Genomic DNA, 18,357 nt, shown 5'->3' on the forward strand with positions numbered 1-18,357 from the left:
CATGCGTGGCGTCACGGACGCCTGCAGATCAGGGTGAGTCAGGCCTGTGTAATAGCCCTGGCCCCCTGGAAGAACTCTCTCTGGAAGGAACAGGGCGTGGCCATAGGGATGGTTTGCAGAAGGACAGTTGACACGACAGACGCCTCCAACTCAGGTTGGGGGATGCTGTGCGAGGGCATACCGACTTTCGGCCACTGGTCGAAGGCGGAAAAAGGCTTCCACATCAACTGCCTGGAAATGCTAGCAGTATGTCGAGCCTGTCAGTTCTTCCTGCCAGTCCTAAAGGGGCACCATGTGCTAATCCGATTGGACAACATGTCTTTGGTGTCCTACATAAATCGCCAGGGAGGCCTCTCCTCGAAGCGTCTCTTCACTCTGGTAGAGCGCCTCCTGGAATGGGCTCAACTCAACCTGCCCTCGCTGAGAGCAGTGCACATACCGGGCAAATTGAACCAAGGAGCGGACATGTTATCAAGGAGCAATGTCCCCTCAGGGGAGTGGACGCTCCATCCGCAGACGGTTCAGAGGATCTGGGAGATCTTCGGCGAGGCCGAGGTAGACCTCTTCTCCTCAAAAGACAACTCTCACCACCCAATCTATTTCTCAAAGACCAGGGACGCGTCGACCCACGATTGGCCCAACCTCTTTCTTTATGCTTTCACCCGATCGCCCCGATCCCACAGGTAATCAGGCGAGCAAGGGAACAAAAACACAAGGTTCTCCTGATGGCCCCCCTTTGGATTAACCAGCTGTGGCTATCAGAGCTAACTCAGCTGTTGGTAGCGGCCCTTTGGCCCGTTCCGCTGAGTGGGGCCTGCAGCTCTGGATGCTCGACGGGAGCCTTCGAGCCTCCCAGAGCGAGCCTTAAACACAATTTCAGAGGCTAGAGCCCCGTCTACGAGACGCCTCTACGCCTTAAAGTGGTCTTTTTTTCTCAGCTTGGTGTCTAAACCGCAGCAAAGACCCTCATACTTCCAATTTGACAGAGGTTTTGTAATTTCTGCAAGAGCTGCTGGATAAGGGATGCTCCCCATCTGCGCTCAAAGTCTATGTGGCGGCTATAGCGGCTTCTCATGCCCCTATTGCGGGCCAATCGGTGGGCAGAAACAGCACGGTTATCCTCTTCTTAAGGGGTGCCAGGAGGCTGAATCCGCCTCGGCCCCCTACCGTCCCTTCATGGGATCTGCCCACTGTGCTGAGGGCTCTGAAGGGCCCTGCTTTCGAGCCGCTACAGTCTGCCAACATTCGGTCGCTGTTGCTGAAGACTGCTCTGCTTCTGGCACTGGCATCAATCAGTAAAGCGAATAAGGGACCTGCAGGCGCTCTCCGTCAGCCTGCCTGCCTGGAATTCGGGCCTAACGACTCTAAAGTCGTCCTGAAACCAAGGCACGGTTATGTACCTAAGGTGCTCTCCACTCCATTCAGAGCACTGGTCATTATGCTCTCCGCGTTTCCTCCCTCTGAAGAGGACAGAGAGTTATCTCTGTTCTGCCCCGTCAGAGCTCTGAGAATCTACATTGAGCGTTCTGCCCCTTATAGGCGGTTGGAACAGCTCTTTGTCAGCTTCGGTAACCGCACCAAAGGTATGGCATGGTCCAGTGGTGTGTCCATCGCGGATATTAGTGAAGTGGCCGGCTGGGCCTCGCCGTCCACATTCGCAAGGTTTTATAACCTGGAAGTCCCGGCCTTGCAGGCCAGGGTCCTTTCCGCTTGAAGAGACACGTGCTGCGTAAACAACTCTGGCAGAGAACCCTTGGCCGTATCACGCTCAAGCTCTCTGGCATTAGTTCACCTGTTAACTCTCGACCTCTGGGTGTTGAAGTTACATGAGTACTCTGGAACGATTAACCAGGCAGGTCACACCGACCTCAGAAAGTTCAGCCCGTCTTAGCCTTAGGTTGTTATTAACTTCTCTATGGGCATTGGTTGCTTATGGAAGTTTGATACTTTTAGTCGTTTCACTACATTAGCACGGCGTGATTGTACTATGTTCCCATAGCGTCTTAAGACAAGATGCAGTACGAGTGTAGTATCGAAAGGGAACGTACTCGGTTACTATCGTAACCTCGGTTCCCTGAGATATGGAATGAGTACTGTGTTGCTAGCCGTGCTATGTAGCTGCACGACTCAGTCGTCGCTTCAGTCTAAGTAACCTGAGAATCCTGTGGCGATCGCCCGCTTATATAGCCAGATGCCCCGCACCATTCTGGCGGGCTTTGGCGGGCTTCTTCGCCATAGGCACGTGCAGCTCCGCTGCCGAGCCATTGGTTCCTTTTTAATACACTGCATGAACCAATGGCTGTGCAGTTTCACTGCGTGATTGAAAAAAGGCTTCAGTTCAGGAGAAAAAAGGCTTTTTCCCATAGCATCTTAAGACAAGACGCAGTAACTCGTTCCGTATCTCAGGGAACCGAGGTTACGATAGTAACCGAGTACATTTACCTCAACAATAATTTAGGTTATTTAATGTCACCCAAAAATTAAAAATATGTACATTGTTTTTTTTTTTAGGGTCAGCAAATGATGAACCATCAGCCGTCAAACACGCCAAGAAATGGCTTAAATAACCTCGGCAGGTGACGTCATTTGATTACGTGCACCTGAGAGTTATAAATAGACGTGAAACAGACACATCTTCCGGTTTCTTTGTCTTCAGAGACTGCATTGTCTGTGTGTGTGTGTGTGTGTGTGTGTGTGTGCGTGTGTGTGTGTGAGGGAGTGTGTGTGTGTGTGTCACGCTGCTGAAAGCAGTATCATTCAAAAGAAAGCACGTTGAAAGTGAAAGTTTAAACAACTTTCTATTCTTGTCGAGTGAATCTGTAAGAGATGTGTGCCTCGCTCTTCATGGCCGATCTCTGAAGAGAACTCGCATGAGTATTGTTTGGAGTGTTTGGGAGAAAAGCATGCTGCTCTCACGTTCCAGGGCGGCAGATCTGAGCACCGCGGTTCACTTCCTATCCACGTGCTTTGCATTAGGCTCGTTTTCTCTCACGAGGAACGAGTCGCTGCGCGCTCATTAAGCTCGCGCTTTGATCTGGCTGATGATTAAGAAGCAGGTGTTCCCCTCTCTCTCGTGTTCTCGCCAGATCGTAAGGTTCTCACACCCGCCTCCGAAGCAGGCACTTCTTCGGATCGGGCAGAGAACACTGCAGCTGTCGACTATTTCTTTGACTATCGTGGATTCAAAAGCACACGGATACATTATGATGCACTAGGCGAAAGAGATGCTAGCGGGCTATCTCTCCCCTAGAGGAGCATCATCGCTCTTAAAAAATATATAAAAAATAAAAGAGCCAACGCTCCCTACCAAGCCATGTGGAACAACATCTACACTTGGAGGGAAAGCGTTTCATGCAGTGGGTCAGACTGTTGCTGCCCTGCACACCATGGGGGTTCTGCAGGCATATCAGGCTGATCTTCTTAAAGATCTGAGCGCCGGGAGGAGGCTTCCAACAAGTTTCTCCCTCACTGTGCTCAAGTGTCAGGGCTGTCGGCCATTCAGTCCCGACCCGGTCCAGGTCCTCTGAGGCAAGAGGCTCAAAGAGTAAGTGTGGCGAGTTGTGCGCCCCTCGTAAAGACTGGGGAGAAGCTCTTAGCACTTAACAGCCAGAGATGAAGCCGGACATAAGGACGGTCATAACGACCAAAGAGAGGTCCTGAGGCTGTGTCCAGGACAAAGGCTGTGTCCCCTCGGAGAGGGCCACGGAAAATTCCAACAGAAGAGTAGGGGCTTCTTCCTGGCACCCTTAGGGGATCGCTGTACAACCTCCGCCACCACCGGTGTTTCGGGGAGCAGCGGTCTCCAGATAAATGTTACATGTTCGGTTGTGCCTGCCATGTTTCAGGACACCAAACATTTAACATTCCCCCCAGAAAAACGAAGTGTCACAATTAGTGTCCCTTTCAGAGAAGTTGGCAGTGTGCAAGCTACTGCCAAATAATCTCTTCTTGGGTTGTAAGGACTGTAGAAAGGGCTACAGGATACGGTTTGTGTATTGTCCTCCACGTTTCAACAGCGTGGTCTCCACTACCGTGAAACCGAAACAAGCATATTTGATGACACAGGAACTGCAAATTCTGCTGGACAAGGAGGTCGTAGAACATCTTCCCTCCCCAGACAGAGAGTCAGGCTGCTACAGCCAATATTTTCTGGTTCCCAGAAATGCCGGGGGGTTGCGTCCAATTTTAGATCCTCGTGGACTGAACCGCTTTCTAAATGCTGGCAATCAATGATTGTTCTTTCAGATCTAATCAGGGTATTGGTTGGTGAGAATTGACGCATACTTTCATCTAGAAATTTTGCCACAATGCAGGGAGTTCCTGTGGTTCACTTTCGTGGGCAAAGCTTACCAGTATTGTGTGCTTCCATCCGGCCAAGCCTTGTCACCCCGCACATAAACAAAATAAATGGATGCAGCATTTGCATCAGCGATTGGCTGATTTAGCCCAGTCAAAAGAGTTTGCGCTTCAACATTGGGACGCATGTTGTCACATGTTGTCCTTGCTCATCTAAAGTCTCTGGGGTTGAGACTCAATGCCAAGGAAAGCGTTTTCTTTTTTGCCCCTAGGGACAATGCATTTAGGGGTTGTATGGGATTCGATCGCAATGCGGGCACAGCTGTATCCTGCATATGTCGAATCCATTCTAAACACCCTGAAGTATTTCAGGCTAGGCCAGAAAGTTAATGTACATTACTTTCGGAAAGTGCTAGGTCTAGGTCTGCATCTATGGGAAACCTTTGGGCATCCTGCATCCTGGACATGAGACCATTGCGGTTGTGGCTCAGAGCCAGGGGATTTCATCTAAGGGCCAATCCCCAGAGGAGACCGTGCATCTGATCGTTGTTAAAGCCTTTTGCCCTCCGCCATTCATGACACTGGAGCAGGAAGGACTTCACTTATTGTGTCCAGGACATGCTCTTCAGATTTACATCCACCGCACTAGCCAGTGGCTTAAGTCAGAGCAGCTTTTCATATGCTATGCCATTGGGTGAGAGACGCTATTGCCCTAGCCTACGAGGCACACGGTCAAGCTTCACCTCTAGGAGTTAGGGCCCATTCAACCAGGTGGGTTGCATCCTATACTAAGGCTCTAACAAGAGTTGTCCCCTTGCAGCAAGCGTGAGGTGCGGCAGGCTGGTCCTCTCTGCACACATTTGTCAGCTTCGATAGTTTGGATGTCCATGCTACTCCGGGCTTGCATGTCCTTGAGTCAACATCCCAGAGTCATGTCTGAGACCTCTTCAATGTTTGTAAACACAGACTACACAACCTTGGGGGGTCCAGACACTTCCAGTGCGGCGGCGTTGGTATTCTCATTCCAATTAGCGTTACTGAAATGCAGCATCGAGAGTAGCTTTTGATAGGGAATGTCTCGGGTTACTTGACTGTAACCCTGTTCCCTGAAAAAGTGGGAACGAGATGCTGCGCCTCAATGCCGCACTGTAGGCGTGCCTGGACATCTCTTCAGACAAAGGTGTAACCTGAAGATGTGTCTGTTTCACGTCTATTTATAACCCTCAGGTGCACGTAATCAAATGACGTCACCTGCCAAGGTTATTTAAGCCAATTCTTGGCGTGTTTGACACACATGCTTCACAACCAGTTGAACAAAGAATGTTCTCATTAGCGTTATTGAAACACAGCATCTCGTTCCCGCTTTTTCAGGGAACAGGGTTACAGTCAAGTAACCCGAGACAGACTTGTTATTGTGAGGGACGTGCTTATTTACATGTGTATGTGGTGTTGTGGGTTGTATATTGGCAAGTCTGTTATCCAGACCAGTATGAGCTCTGCCAAGCACAAGGTTATAAAATATTTAAGTTAGGTTTCAATGGGTGTGCCTTTATTTCCGTCTGTCAGTATGCCTTTTGGGATGCATGTGTCTGCAAAAATGTGCGTATGACCCTGTTGCTCCTCAGCGATGCTGGTAGCCACAGTGACAGAACGGATTATGTCAGAAGAGAGGGTTTCATTCATATTCATAATCATATTCATGATTTTCCTTCTGAGAATGGTCATCTGGTAAAAAGGGCCTTAGTTAAAAACTCATTTTCAATGCAGGAAGACACCATACAACCTCACATTGCACCCAAACTCACACTGACTTAAAAGCTAGTGGGGACTTATTATACTTCTTATATATTTTGAATACCGTGAATACATTTTATATTGTCCCTCAGTGTAAGAAAGGAACAACTGGTAACATAACTGACTCCGTAAGGAAACACATAGAAGATGCCAGTCAATATGTTATTGACAATGTTATTTTAGCAATTTTGTACATTATACTTCTGGTCGTAATTTGATATGAAATTAACAGTGTCAGTAAAGAGTTTGCAGAGTTCGCCGACAATAAATATTTGATTTAATGTGTAAAAGTAAATATCACTTGTGTGTGTTTTGTTAAATTGCTAAGTTATGCTAAAACAATGCATATAATTAGAAGCGGCTCCTGACTATAAATTTAGGTAGAGCATATTCTGGGTCACAGAGCTAGATTACGGTCCCACTTTATATTAGGTGTCTTTCACTACTATACTTGCTGTTTGTTTGGTACAATGTACTTATTGTGTTCATGTTGTACTGCAAAGCATTTTACTGTTATTGAGGTGCAATAAGATTAAAGTTAGGGACAGGTTTAATGGTTTGGTTAGTTTAAGGGTGGGTTAAAGAGTAAATGTAGTGTGATTATGTAATCACAGAAACTAACTGCAGATGTAATTACTTGCAGGTATTTTAGAATGTGTGCCCAATGTAAAAACACGTACGCACACAATAAGTTCATTTTATCAAATGATTTATTTAAATGTCAGTGCATAGTAGTTTAAGACACTTCATATAAAGTGGGTCCGCTTAAGCTATATAATTAATACATAATTATGATTAACCACTTGTAAGCTGCACATATAGCTTTTGGGAATGCCTAGTGTGTTTGCGTAATTTAGCCTGAGGGTGGTGCTCTAATGTTGATTGGCAGGCTCCAAGTACACACACGTTATCTTAAAATTACTTTGTTGCATTTAATGTGTTTGAATGTTGATTTAGAATGCTGCGAGCTGAGGAGAAAATCAGGAGAAGAAAAGAAAGCCATGTCGATTCTCAAAATAAACACAACAGAAAGACTTGCAGGCTATACATATGAGCATGTTTAAACTAAAAGATTTATACTCCAACTAATTTGGTACACTGCTCCACACATCCCCCTGCACCTGTTAAAGATGAACAGATGTGTTCACAATGTGATTTATTTGTTGCTGAACTGATGCAGACTGATATACACACGTTGTTGATGTGGATGGATTGTTCCATAAGGTTTATGTAAGGTAATGTAAAAACAAGTGGGGCAAACAGATTTTTGTCCCTATTAATCTGAATTAGGGCGTACTGCATTTCCATTTTTCACCAGATTTACATTGGAAAAGTGTATATTTTTAAATCAACATTTGTTCACTTTGCCCACCATCAAGGATTTATTATTTCCAAAGAGCTTGGTGCAATGCATTGTGGGACTACACGCTCTACAGTGGACATTGTAGATGCCCCCCAATAAATGAATAAATAAATACAATTAATAAAATTAATTAATTAATTAATTAATTTTGAGTATTTTTGGAGAGTTAGCACAATTATTCCTACATTTTGGAATCCTACCTTAATTTGTCAAGAGCACAACTCCCTTCAAATGTTTATGGAGGCAGCTCATTAGGCTTTTGGAAAAGAGTGATTGTATTTTCTTTATGAGAATAGGACATTTTGGAAAAAGAGCTTTCATTTCATGGATGTCTTGTGGCCTGCCGGCACAAGTGCGAAAGTGCTGAAACTGTGGAGGCATTTCTCACCATTACTCTTCCTCGTCTCTTCCTTCGTGAGTTTCTGCTGTGCTGTGGCTTTTTGCACACTCAAGCCCTTTCCTGAGACCTCTTTCACTGATTCGCTGCTGATGACGGAACCATCCTCACTCGGCAACCTACTCCAAGTAACCATAGCAACAAGGAGCAGCGGTGAGTCGGTGCATGTGTGAAATGAGAGGATGGTTATGTCATTTTCTTTGTCTGCATCCTCATCTCTTACACATACAGTACATATAAATGCAAGGACACACAGTCAAACAGATACATATACTTTTACCAAAGCACTGTGGTGCTCAAACTAGAGTATTGATTGGTCTTGATTGTGAAGATTTTATAAGTTCATTCAGACATTCTTAATATCTAATACATTTAGTTTTGATATTTTAGTACTACAATAAAGCACATACAATTACATATTGTACAAAACATATTATGGAAATGCTATAGAGATAGAAAAAAAGATACATGCATTTTTGAATATATTGTATGCTATTATTGCTCTCAGATTCCCTCTTTGTTATTTATTATACACATATATATATATATATATATATATACACCCAGCACCCGGGCTCACCGCCATCCGGTGGCTTTCGGAAAACAGCAAATGGTGGGCAATATGCATTTAAAGTGGTAAATATAGGAGGAATATGTCAAAGTCATTTATATGTGCCAAACGTCCTGCTGCCAGCTGGTGGCGCTATAATTATAACTCAATGTTGGCATGTAGATGTATTCAGGCCAGGATCTTTATCAAACATGTGAAGTCTGGTGCAGATTGAACATGGTATGTTTGAGTTAGTGTAAAGCATGACATATCCTGTTGCCAACAGGTGGCGCTATGATCATAAATAAACATTGACGTGTAGATGTCTTCAGGCCAGTATTCTTACCAAACATGTGATGTTTGGTGCAGATCGGACATTGCATGTTTAAGTTAGTGTAAAAAAAGTAATTTCCTGTTGCCAGTAGGTGGCGCTATACTTATAACTGAATATTGGCCTTTAGATGTGTTCAGGCCAGGACTCTAATCAAACATGTGAAGTTTGAGGCAGATTGGACATTGTATGCATGAGTTACAACAACTTCATGTTTGATGGAGTTAATAGCATGCTTTAGCACTTAGCCAAGTGTTGCTAGCATCTTTGAGCATGTTTCTAACATGTTTAGCACACAATGGCATAATTTACTGTGTAGTTTTACAGTAGGTGGCGCTATGACTGTAACTGAATATTTGCATGTAGATGTGTTTGATGATAGGGCCAGGACTATCATCAACCATGTTAAGTTTCGGGCAGATTGGACACTGCATTCCTGAGTTACAGTAAATTCCTTTTTCACTGCATTAATAGCATGCTTTAGCACTTAGCTAAGTGTTGCTACCATTTGCCAAGTCTCTTATACAAACCAAAACTGAAATTATTTTATCAAAATACTGTAAAAACATCATATTGTGAAAATATAATATTACCCCAAACGTTTGAATGGTAGTATAAATGTATAACGGTTCCAACAAATATATTAATAAGCAAAAACTTAATTAGTTGATAATAACGTACTCGGTTACTAACGTAACCTCGGTTCCCTGAGATACGGAACGAGTACTTTAAGACGCTTGGGGAAAACTCTTTTTCTCCGATGACTGAAGCCTTTCAATAACGCAGTGTAACTGCATGGCCATTGGTTCGTGCAATGAATAAAAAAAATTAACCAATGGCTCGGCAGCGGAGCTGCATGAGCCTATGGCGGTAAAGCCCGCCAAAGCCTGCCTGGGAGGAAGAAAGCGGGAGGGAGCGAGGTTGCGGAGTCGCTCTCTGAAAAGAAAGATTTCTGCGAACGCAGAGAGGCGAGACTCATATCCTCACAATGAGAACATTCCATCTCAATGAGTGCTGCTTCAGCGTGGGCGGCACCCAAGCATGAAACACACTCACCGTGACCATCAACGGCGTGCAGGGGGGCCCTGCACGAACGACAGTAACGGCGCGGCATTTGAAACAACGCCGAAAATTTGCTCTTTGAAATTTGTTCTTTTATATCGCCGGATAGCGGCAGGGAACTGGAGACCGTCACTGCTGCAGTGCATGGCGGCGTGAAGCGGAGAGAATGGCCGAGCAGGAAGGGGTCTCTCAATCCGCTGTGAAGCTTGATCACGGCGAAGGCTTCGTAGTCTCGTAGAGCGAAGATCTAGTAGTCGTCGCCGAAGGAGAATAATCTGAGGATCCTATGGCGATGTGCCACTTATATAGCCAGAGGACCCCGCCCATTCTGGCGGGCTTTGGCGGGCTTTACCGCCATAGGTAAATTGGTTCCTTTTTTTATTCACTGCACGAACCAATGGCCGTGCAGTTACACTGCATTATTGAAAGGCTTCAGTCATCGGAGAAAAATGAGTTTTCCCCAAGCGTCTTAAACAGACGCAGTACGAGTGAAGTATCGATAGGGAACACATATTTCCTAAACACCAAATTTGCATATTAGAATTATTTCTGAAGGATCAAGTGACACTGAAAATTGGAGTAATGGCTGCTGAAAATTCACATTTGCATCATATGAATAAATTACATTTAGAATATAATCAAATCGAAAACTGTTCTTTTAAACAGTTCTATGCACCCTTGGTGAGCATAAACGACTTATTATATATTAATAAGAATAAGAAAAAAAAATCTTATTATATATTATCCAAATATTATCCAAACTTTTGATCAATAGTGTAGATTGTGATTTACATATCATTCAGCTGAACCTCAGTGAACAGAGGCAGGAAAATGAAAAATGCATTTCTCCAGAAATTATATCTCAACTTTTTCAGAGATAAATGGTTTAAATCAAGAACATATCCACTTATTAAGTCAAAGTGTCTGCTCTGAGAACACTTTGCCTGAAGCAAGATCCATTTATATCACACTTCTAAATGAAACTAACTGAAAGCTATAGTATGCTCATCCGACCATATGAAATTCATTAAAAGTCAGTCACCTTAACTATCAGACAATTTTTTTTAAGAGGCCAGTGATCTCATTAACAGTGTTAAGATCATACTGACATCCTGAGCACTGATTTTATTTTAAAAGCAATTACCAAACAAGTCTATATCCAACTATATCCATTATCTCCATTGTAATTAATTGAACAAATGCCTGAAACTTGGTATTACAAGCACTTCCTGTGTCTGTTTGCCTCTTTAAGAAGAATCGCTTTATGTATTCCCCAATTGTAAGTCGCTAAATCGCTTTATGTATTCCCCAAAGCGTCTGCAATTTAAACAGTTCTATGCACCCTTGGTGAGCATAAACGACTTCTTTAAAAAAAAATCTTATTATATATTATCCAAATATTATCCAAACTTTTGATCAATAGTGTAGATTGTGATTTACATATCATTCAGCTGAACCTCAGTGAACAGAGGCAGGAAAATGAAAAATGCATTTCTCCAGAAATTATATCTCAACTTTTTCAGAGATAAATGGTTTAAATCAAGAACATATCCACTTATTAAGTCAAAGTGTCTGCTCTGAGAACACTTTGCCTGAAGCAAGATCCATTTATATCACACTTCTAAATGAAACTAACTGAAAGCTATAGTATGCTCATCCGACCATATGAAATTCATTAAAAGTCAGTCACCTTAACTATCAGACAATTTTTTTTAAGAGGCCAGTGATCTCATTAACAGTGTTAAGATCATACTGACATCCTGAGCACTGATTTTATTTTAAAAGCAATTACCAAACAAGTCTATATCCAACTATATCCATTATCTCCATTGTAATTAATTGAACAAATGCCTGAAACTTGGTATTACAAGCACTTCCTGTGTCTGTTTGCCTCTTTAAGAAGAATCGCTTTATGTATTCCCCAATTGTAAGTCGCTAAATCGCTTTATGTATTCCCCAAAGCGTCTGCAAAACGACTAAATGTAAATGTAATCTCACCCTCTCTTGAACACTGTATAGCATCTACTCTAGCTTATGTCTTCCATGACAAGTAGTTTTGTGGGCCTGTGCCAAATAACAGCAAATGACAGCATTACAGTTAGGGCTGTGACATGAATACTGAGTATTTACAGCATGCCATAAGTGTCAGGTTTCTTCCCACATACCTTTTCCTTATCTCACTGTTCAGGCTTTTCTTGGAAGTGGATCCATCTTGGCGTGCAGGTTTATCTAGGGACAGAGGGGCATCTCGAATGGGGTGGGGCAGAACCATAGTCTCCTGGATAACCGGGAGGGTCTCCTCATCACCACCCTGCTGACCCAGGTGCTGCTTGGCATAGTCAAACCCCTGAACATGCTAAGCAATGAGCAAACATTCACATATTTGATTACAGACACAAAGGTTATTTTTATATACACCACGCTGTAAAATGGTAACATCTAAATTAACTGGTCAAAAATATTTAAATAAATGGGTTTTGTTTTGTTTTGTTTTACTACCAAAACAATTATCTGGTTGTGCATTCCTTTGGACAAATGTTTTGACTATATATTTCAGGCATATATTCAAAAAAAAAGTATACAGTATGTGTTGACAAAAACATGACTGCTCTATTAAAATAAAATTTGTTAGCATCTTGTGAACATTAATGGTTCAATAAATGCATCGCTAAAATGCATCGCTAAAAATAGGGTTTATGTGATACCATCAAAAGTATTCAATTTCATTTGAATAAAGAACTCATTTATATAACTGGAACAATCTGACTGCATTGGATTAGACCAAGGAAAGTTCAAGAGTTCAGATGTTAATATAATCCTCAGATCTAATGAAGGTAAACAGATTTAGCAATGGAGGGCCTTGAAGATGAGACTTTACTCAAATTCTGATTAATTAAGTAGTCTGGGGGGAATTTAGTGGATATTAATGAATTTATTTAAATATACAAATTAGAAATTAAGTCACATGAATGAGATAATGAGCTATTTAAATCCTTAAGATATGACTGACAGGAATAAATTAACACTCTTAATCCTTAATTTAGACTCTGATTTTTCATTTTTGGGGTCATGCCATATATAAATATCATCTAATATACAACAGCATTTCTAGACTAGTTATTTTACAATATGGCAACAATGCTACTATGTTCTGTTGCAAAGCAGTCCTGCAAAATGTATCGTATGTATCTGCAAAGTATCTGCAAAATGTAATGTATTCTCTTGTGACATTATCCAGCCAAAGTTGTATTGAGTCTCAGCAGCTTCTGGACAGCAATGCCAGGACAGCACTCTGGGGTTGATAGTTTACAGGGGAAGTTACATGTGTAGTAAGTGTTTACTTGTTTGCCACTTGACTAGATGTTTTCTGTTAATGTCATTGAAGCTTATTTTGCTCTCAGAACTATTTTACCCTTGCTAAAGTTATGTGCTGAGAATCTAAATACAGAAAAAATATAAAGGTCTATATTTTTTAATACACTTAAATGTCACAAATTCTAAACAATTACATCTCTTAATTTTACAACTAGTTGGAGATGATTAAAAAAAATCTATTTGTCAAATAATGTATAATAACAGAAACATAAATTCACTGAAAATAGACTATTTGGATAATCCACTGAAGAAAAAAAAAACCGGAACAAAATAGGTGGATGGCCATAGACAAAACAAGTAATATCTCGGTTAAGTTCGTTTTAGAATATCAAATCAATAAAGATATATTTATTTCAACATAAAAAAACGCCATGACAAGGTGTTGGTTCAAAAAGTGTCCAATAACCACTGCTGTCACTGGCTTTGATCTTAACCCATAACTGTAAGCCATCCTGAAACCAATGGCCTGGCACTGCTGTCCGGAAAACTAATGTGAAGAATGGCTGTGCAGCCCTGCAAATATATTCTAATAATAATTATAATACACTGCACATGTTTTGCAAATAGCAAATCCTCAGTTACTGTATAACTGAAGGCAAGGAGGCATTCTATAATGGTCAAGCAAAATTCAGGCAGTAGTTTGTCAGTCATAGCAAATGATAAACTAGGCCAGAGGGTGTATATGGGGAAAAAGCAGGTCAGATCATTATACCTAATAAATAAGACATATTTGACATTTTTAAATAAGTGCTGCTGTCTGCATTTCTTTTAGAGAGGAGGATAGATGTTTTATGATTTTACACAATTGATGTATTAAATGCATTTTTATAACAAAGAGGTTTCTGTCCCTTCCACAGTCCCGCTAGCCTACTTCCAACTAAATCATCAGAGAAATTCTGACCTTATTCCTAAAATATTCAGCTTGTTTAGGCATACAAGCACGCAAAGGAACACACACAAATACACACACATATACAATCAGGTCCTAATCTAGAAAAAAAATACTATTGACATAACAATGTTCATAGGAATAGTTCACACAAAATTTTGTTCAATTCAGTAAATATCATATCATATCATGTCATTCAGAATCTGTACGAATTTCTAAATGTTTTGTAGAATGTCAAGGCTGCTCTTTACCATACAATGAAAGCATGAAGTGTTCGTTTTGAAACTCTACATTCCTGTCTCCATTCTCTTTCATTGTATGGAAAAAGCAGCCAGCACACTTCACTGAACATCTCCTTTTATGTTCCACAAAATAAATATAGACATACATGTTTGGAATGACACACAGGTGAGTCAATGACGAAATAATTTGACTGTTTTGGGTGAACTAACCCTTTAATTGTGCACGATCATTAGTACTTTGTCCCTGAGACCTGTCTACTCTACACATCATCCTTAACACTGTGTGCACATCAGGAGTCCAGAGCAGCAGGTGAGATGATTGAAGAGCTGAATAACTACCTGAGGGTAATAACCCACGTCTCTCCAGTAAGCAGTCTAAATGAGAGAAAACAGCATGAAGATCATCAATCATTTCTATCTCGCTCTCATACACTCTCTCGGGATGTATTCCCAGAGGCAAAGCAAGCAAAGCATGTAAGAGTTTGAGAAAAACTGTTGATGAAGCCACTGTAAAATATGCTGAGTGTACAAAATAGCATGAGTTATAATGAGAGAGTTAACGAGCAAAGCGGTGCCTTATGGGAAATGGTCAAGCAGGATGTTTATCCAGTCACTGCCGTACCTTGACTCGAGGGTTGAAGTTTCCAATGGGATCGCTTTTGAAATCACTCTTGTTTTTATGACACAGCACCGTGGTGATGATGATGATGATGAGGGTCACCACGCCGATGGGTGCTAGCACTGCAGCGATGATCCACAGGTTGTTGGGTGGATTCTTCACTACAGCTGCATGGTGGGAAACACTGTTAATCTTTTACATATTAAACTATCATGCAAATTGTGTTGCTTAAATATTTTGACAAAAATATTTTGTTTGTACAACAATAATTGGTTTCACTTTATTTTGATGGTCCCTTTAACACATTCTGTTGACTATAAGTAACATTGCACCTACATATCTATTAACTCTCACTAGAGTGTTAGTAGTGTATTAGTAGACTGGTAGGGTTAGGGTTAGAATAAGTTGACATGTACTTGCAAAGTTACTTATAGTCAGTAGAATGTCTGTTGGGACACCATCACAATAAAGAGTTAGCGGATATTAAGCAGACAGTCTACTCTAATGAGAGTTAGTTGACATGTAGGTGCAAAGTTACTTAAAGTCAACAGAATGCTCAAAAGGGACCATCAAAATAAAATGTTACCCAATAATTTTGTAAGTGACTTTTTATAATCTAGGTTAAATAAATATCACAATCATTATTTTATTAGATTTTTTTAACATTAACAATGTAATTGATGTTTAATAAAAGCAAGAATATTTATCATCATTTATCTGTTTTAAGCAATTTTACATTTAATCAGTCTTCCCCCACCGTACAGATCGCCTTCCCCTCGGTAAATCGCATCCCGGGGGTTCCCCTCGGTACAAATCGCGATCGCGTTCCCCTTGGTAGAAATTGCGCTCCATCGTCGGGCCCTTACAATCATCCTAACCTTCCCCCCATTTACGGCGCCCCTGCACCTACATGTCAACTAACTCTCATTAGAGTGTTAGTAGACTGTCTGCTTAATATCTAACTCTTTATTGTGATGGTCTCCCAACAGACATTCTACTGACTATTAAGCCTTAATCTTAAAACTTAATGTAACCTTAACCCTACCACTCTACTAATATTTTACTAACACGCTAGTGAGAGTTAGTAAATACTGTATGTAGGTGCAACATTACTTATAGTCAACAGAATGTGTTAAAGCAAACATCAAAACAAAGTGAAACCAAAGATGTAGTATTTGAACAGAGTCATAAGCCAATAATAGTGTAATAGAGGCACATGAAATGTTCTGATTTAAATTAAGCTTTGCCAACAGTATACAATATGTATCATAATGCTGATCACCACAACAAATAATTTGATAACATTTTTGCATGTCTCAGTTGGAGAAAAAAGTATCCTTAGTTACATATCTATATTTTTGTAAGTGAATCTTTTGTAAATTAAGTAATTCTGCATACAGTAACATTCCTGTAAGTAAAATTTTGGTCCCACTTTATAATAGGTGTCTTTAACTACATGTACTTTATTTTACTTACAGTATGCAAAATAAATAAATAAATAACTGCTACCTATTGTTCATTTTGAATTGCAAATCACTTGTTGAAGTGCTATTTAAGTGGTGTACAGTTAAGGTTATCGACAGGTTTGGTGGTTTGGTTAGGCTTAAGGGTTGGTTAAGATGTAGGGGTACTGTAGACAGTGAAATTTAAGTGATGTAACTACATCAATTATTACAGATATAAATTCTGATTTTTTTTCAGTATTTCTAAATATAAGTACAACGTAAAAAATACAGGTATGTACACAATTGTGCATGGTATTAGATGATTAATTTAAATTAAGTACATAGTAGTTTAAGACACAAAACGAAGTGGGTCAAAAATGTATATAATTCTAGTAAGTAGAGAAGAAAGAGAAAGTAATTTTGACCTTCAGCCTGCAGTTGGACAAAGTATCCCAGCGTGAGCGCCATGGTCTGCGAGTCCACTGTGTTCAGAAGCTTGGCTGCAGATGTGCCAAGCAGTGGGGTCCCGTTTTGCTGGACGTAGTAGGTCATCTCAGCTGGGTTTTTTGGCCCATGTACACGCCTGATACTAACCATCTGAATACAATGAAACACAGCTTGATCACTTCCTGTAGGCACATTTTCATTTGGTAAACCTTAAAAGTTGAATATTTTCCATCAAATAACCTACAGGAGGGAGACTGGGGGGTGTGGTGACACTGTAAGATTAATTAATTAGAAATGAGCAACAGGGGTGAAATCACTATCATGCATGAACCCCTTCTGAGGTAACATAAGTAGTTGTAGAGCATAAGTTTCTGTGTGAAAATTTAAAGCAATTGTTGCTGGTTTATAATTGGATTTGTGCAGAAATTCAAGGAGAAATTATGTCCATGTTACACCCCACCCACTCCACCTACTGTTACAAAGTTGCATACAATACAATACAATACAATACAAATGTTGCATTAATTCTGGAAAACAGATTCACATAACCTAATTAATAAAGTAAGAAATTACTAAAGTTGGGTCCAATTAGGCTATGAGTCATTTCTTATGGCATGTGAATGTTTTCTAAAATTAATTCTATTTTACAGAATTATTTGTTCGTAATTACTTTGCTAAATTAGCACTTTCAATTCTATTAGGTCGTACCTGGACAGTGTAACTGCCCACTGTTGTTGCCCGCTTGAAGCGGACACCTTGCTGGTGAGCTACCATGAAGAGCTCAGCCAACCGCTCCTCCATCAGACTAGCAAAACTGTGGTACTGTCCTTCTAGAGAGGAGTTTTCCACATCCTGAATCACTGCAGAGACGTGGAGAGATGTTACAGTTTTTTCAACTGTTTACACACAAAATCTTTACTTGTCACACAATTTCTGAAACCTGACACTCAAACACCAGAACCACACACACCAAATCTGCAAATCCATACACTAATTCTCGACCTTTGACTCAGTTTTCAATTTCCGCTCCCCAGACTGTCTCGCTGGCTCACGAGAACCATCAGACTCGGCTATGCGATCCAGTTCGCCCGGCGTCCTCCCAAGTTCAGGGGCATTCGGTTCACCTCTGTGCCAAACAAGGATGCTCCCGTCTTGCGAGCGGAAATCGCAGTCCTGCTGGCGAAGGATGCAATAGAGCCGGTCCCTCCAGCCGATATGAAGTCGGGGTTTTACAGCCCCTACTTCATTGTACCCAAGAAAGGCGGTGGGTTACGACCAATCCTGGACCTGCGCGTTCTGAACCGAGCTCTTCACAGGCTCCCGTTCAGGATGTTAATGCAAAAACGTATTTTCCGATGCGTTCGTCCGCACGATTGGTTTGCAGCGATCGACCTGAAGGACGCGTACTTTTATGTTTCGATCCTCCCTCGACACAGGCCGTTTCTCTGCTTTGCGTTCGAGGGGCGAGCATATCAGCACAAGGTCCTCCCCTTCGGGCTGTCCCTGTCGCCTCGTGTCTTCACCACGTTCGTGGAGGCAGCCCTCGT

General features: G+C 41.5%; 1 protein-coding gene across 1 annotated transcript in view; it reads right to left on the minus strand.

The window, feature by feature from the left end:
• Positions 1-18,357, minus strand: part of LOC107676473 (UPF0606 protein KIAA1549L-like) — a 53,081-nt gene that overhangs the window by 26,816 nt on the left and 7,908 nt on the right. Inside the window, exons 5-10 of the mRNA XM_016471023.1 lie at positions 17,519-17,670; positions 16,789-16,960; positions 14,922-15,085; positions 14,639-14,674; positions 11,959-12,149; positions 7,842-7,969 (exon numbers count right to left, since the gene is read on the minus strand). Of these exons, the coding sequence (XP_016326509.1) occupies positions 7,842-7,969; positions 11,959-12,149; positions 14,639-14,674; positions 14,922-15,085; positions 16,789-16,960; positions 17,519-17,670 (843 nt within the window). The remainder of the gene's footprint in view (positions 1-7,841; positions 7,970-11,958; positions 12,150-14,638; positions 14,675-14,921; positions 15,086-16,788; positions 16,961-17,518; positions 17,671-18,357) is intronic.

The sequence above is a fragment of the Sinocyclocheilus anshuiensis genome, unplaced genomic scaffold (assembly GCF_001515605.1).
Source record: "Sinocyclocheilus anshuiensis isolate Anshui unplaced genomic scaffold, SAMN03320099.WGS_v1.1 scaffold168, whole genome shotgun sequence".
Classification (NCBI taxonomy): Eukaryota; Metazoa; Chordata; class Actinopteri; order Cypriniformes; family Cyprinidae; genus Sinocyclocheilus; species Sinocyclocheilus anshuiensis.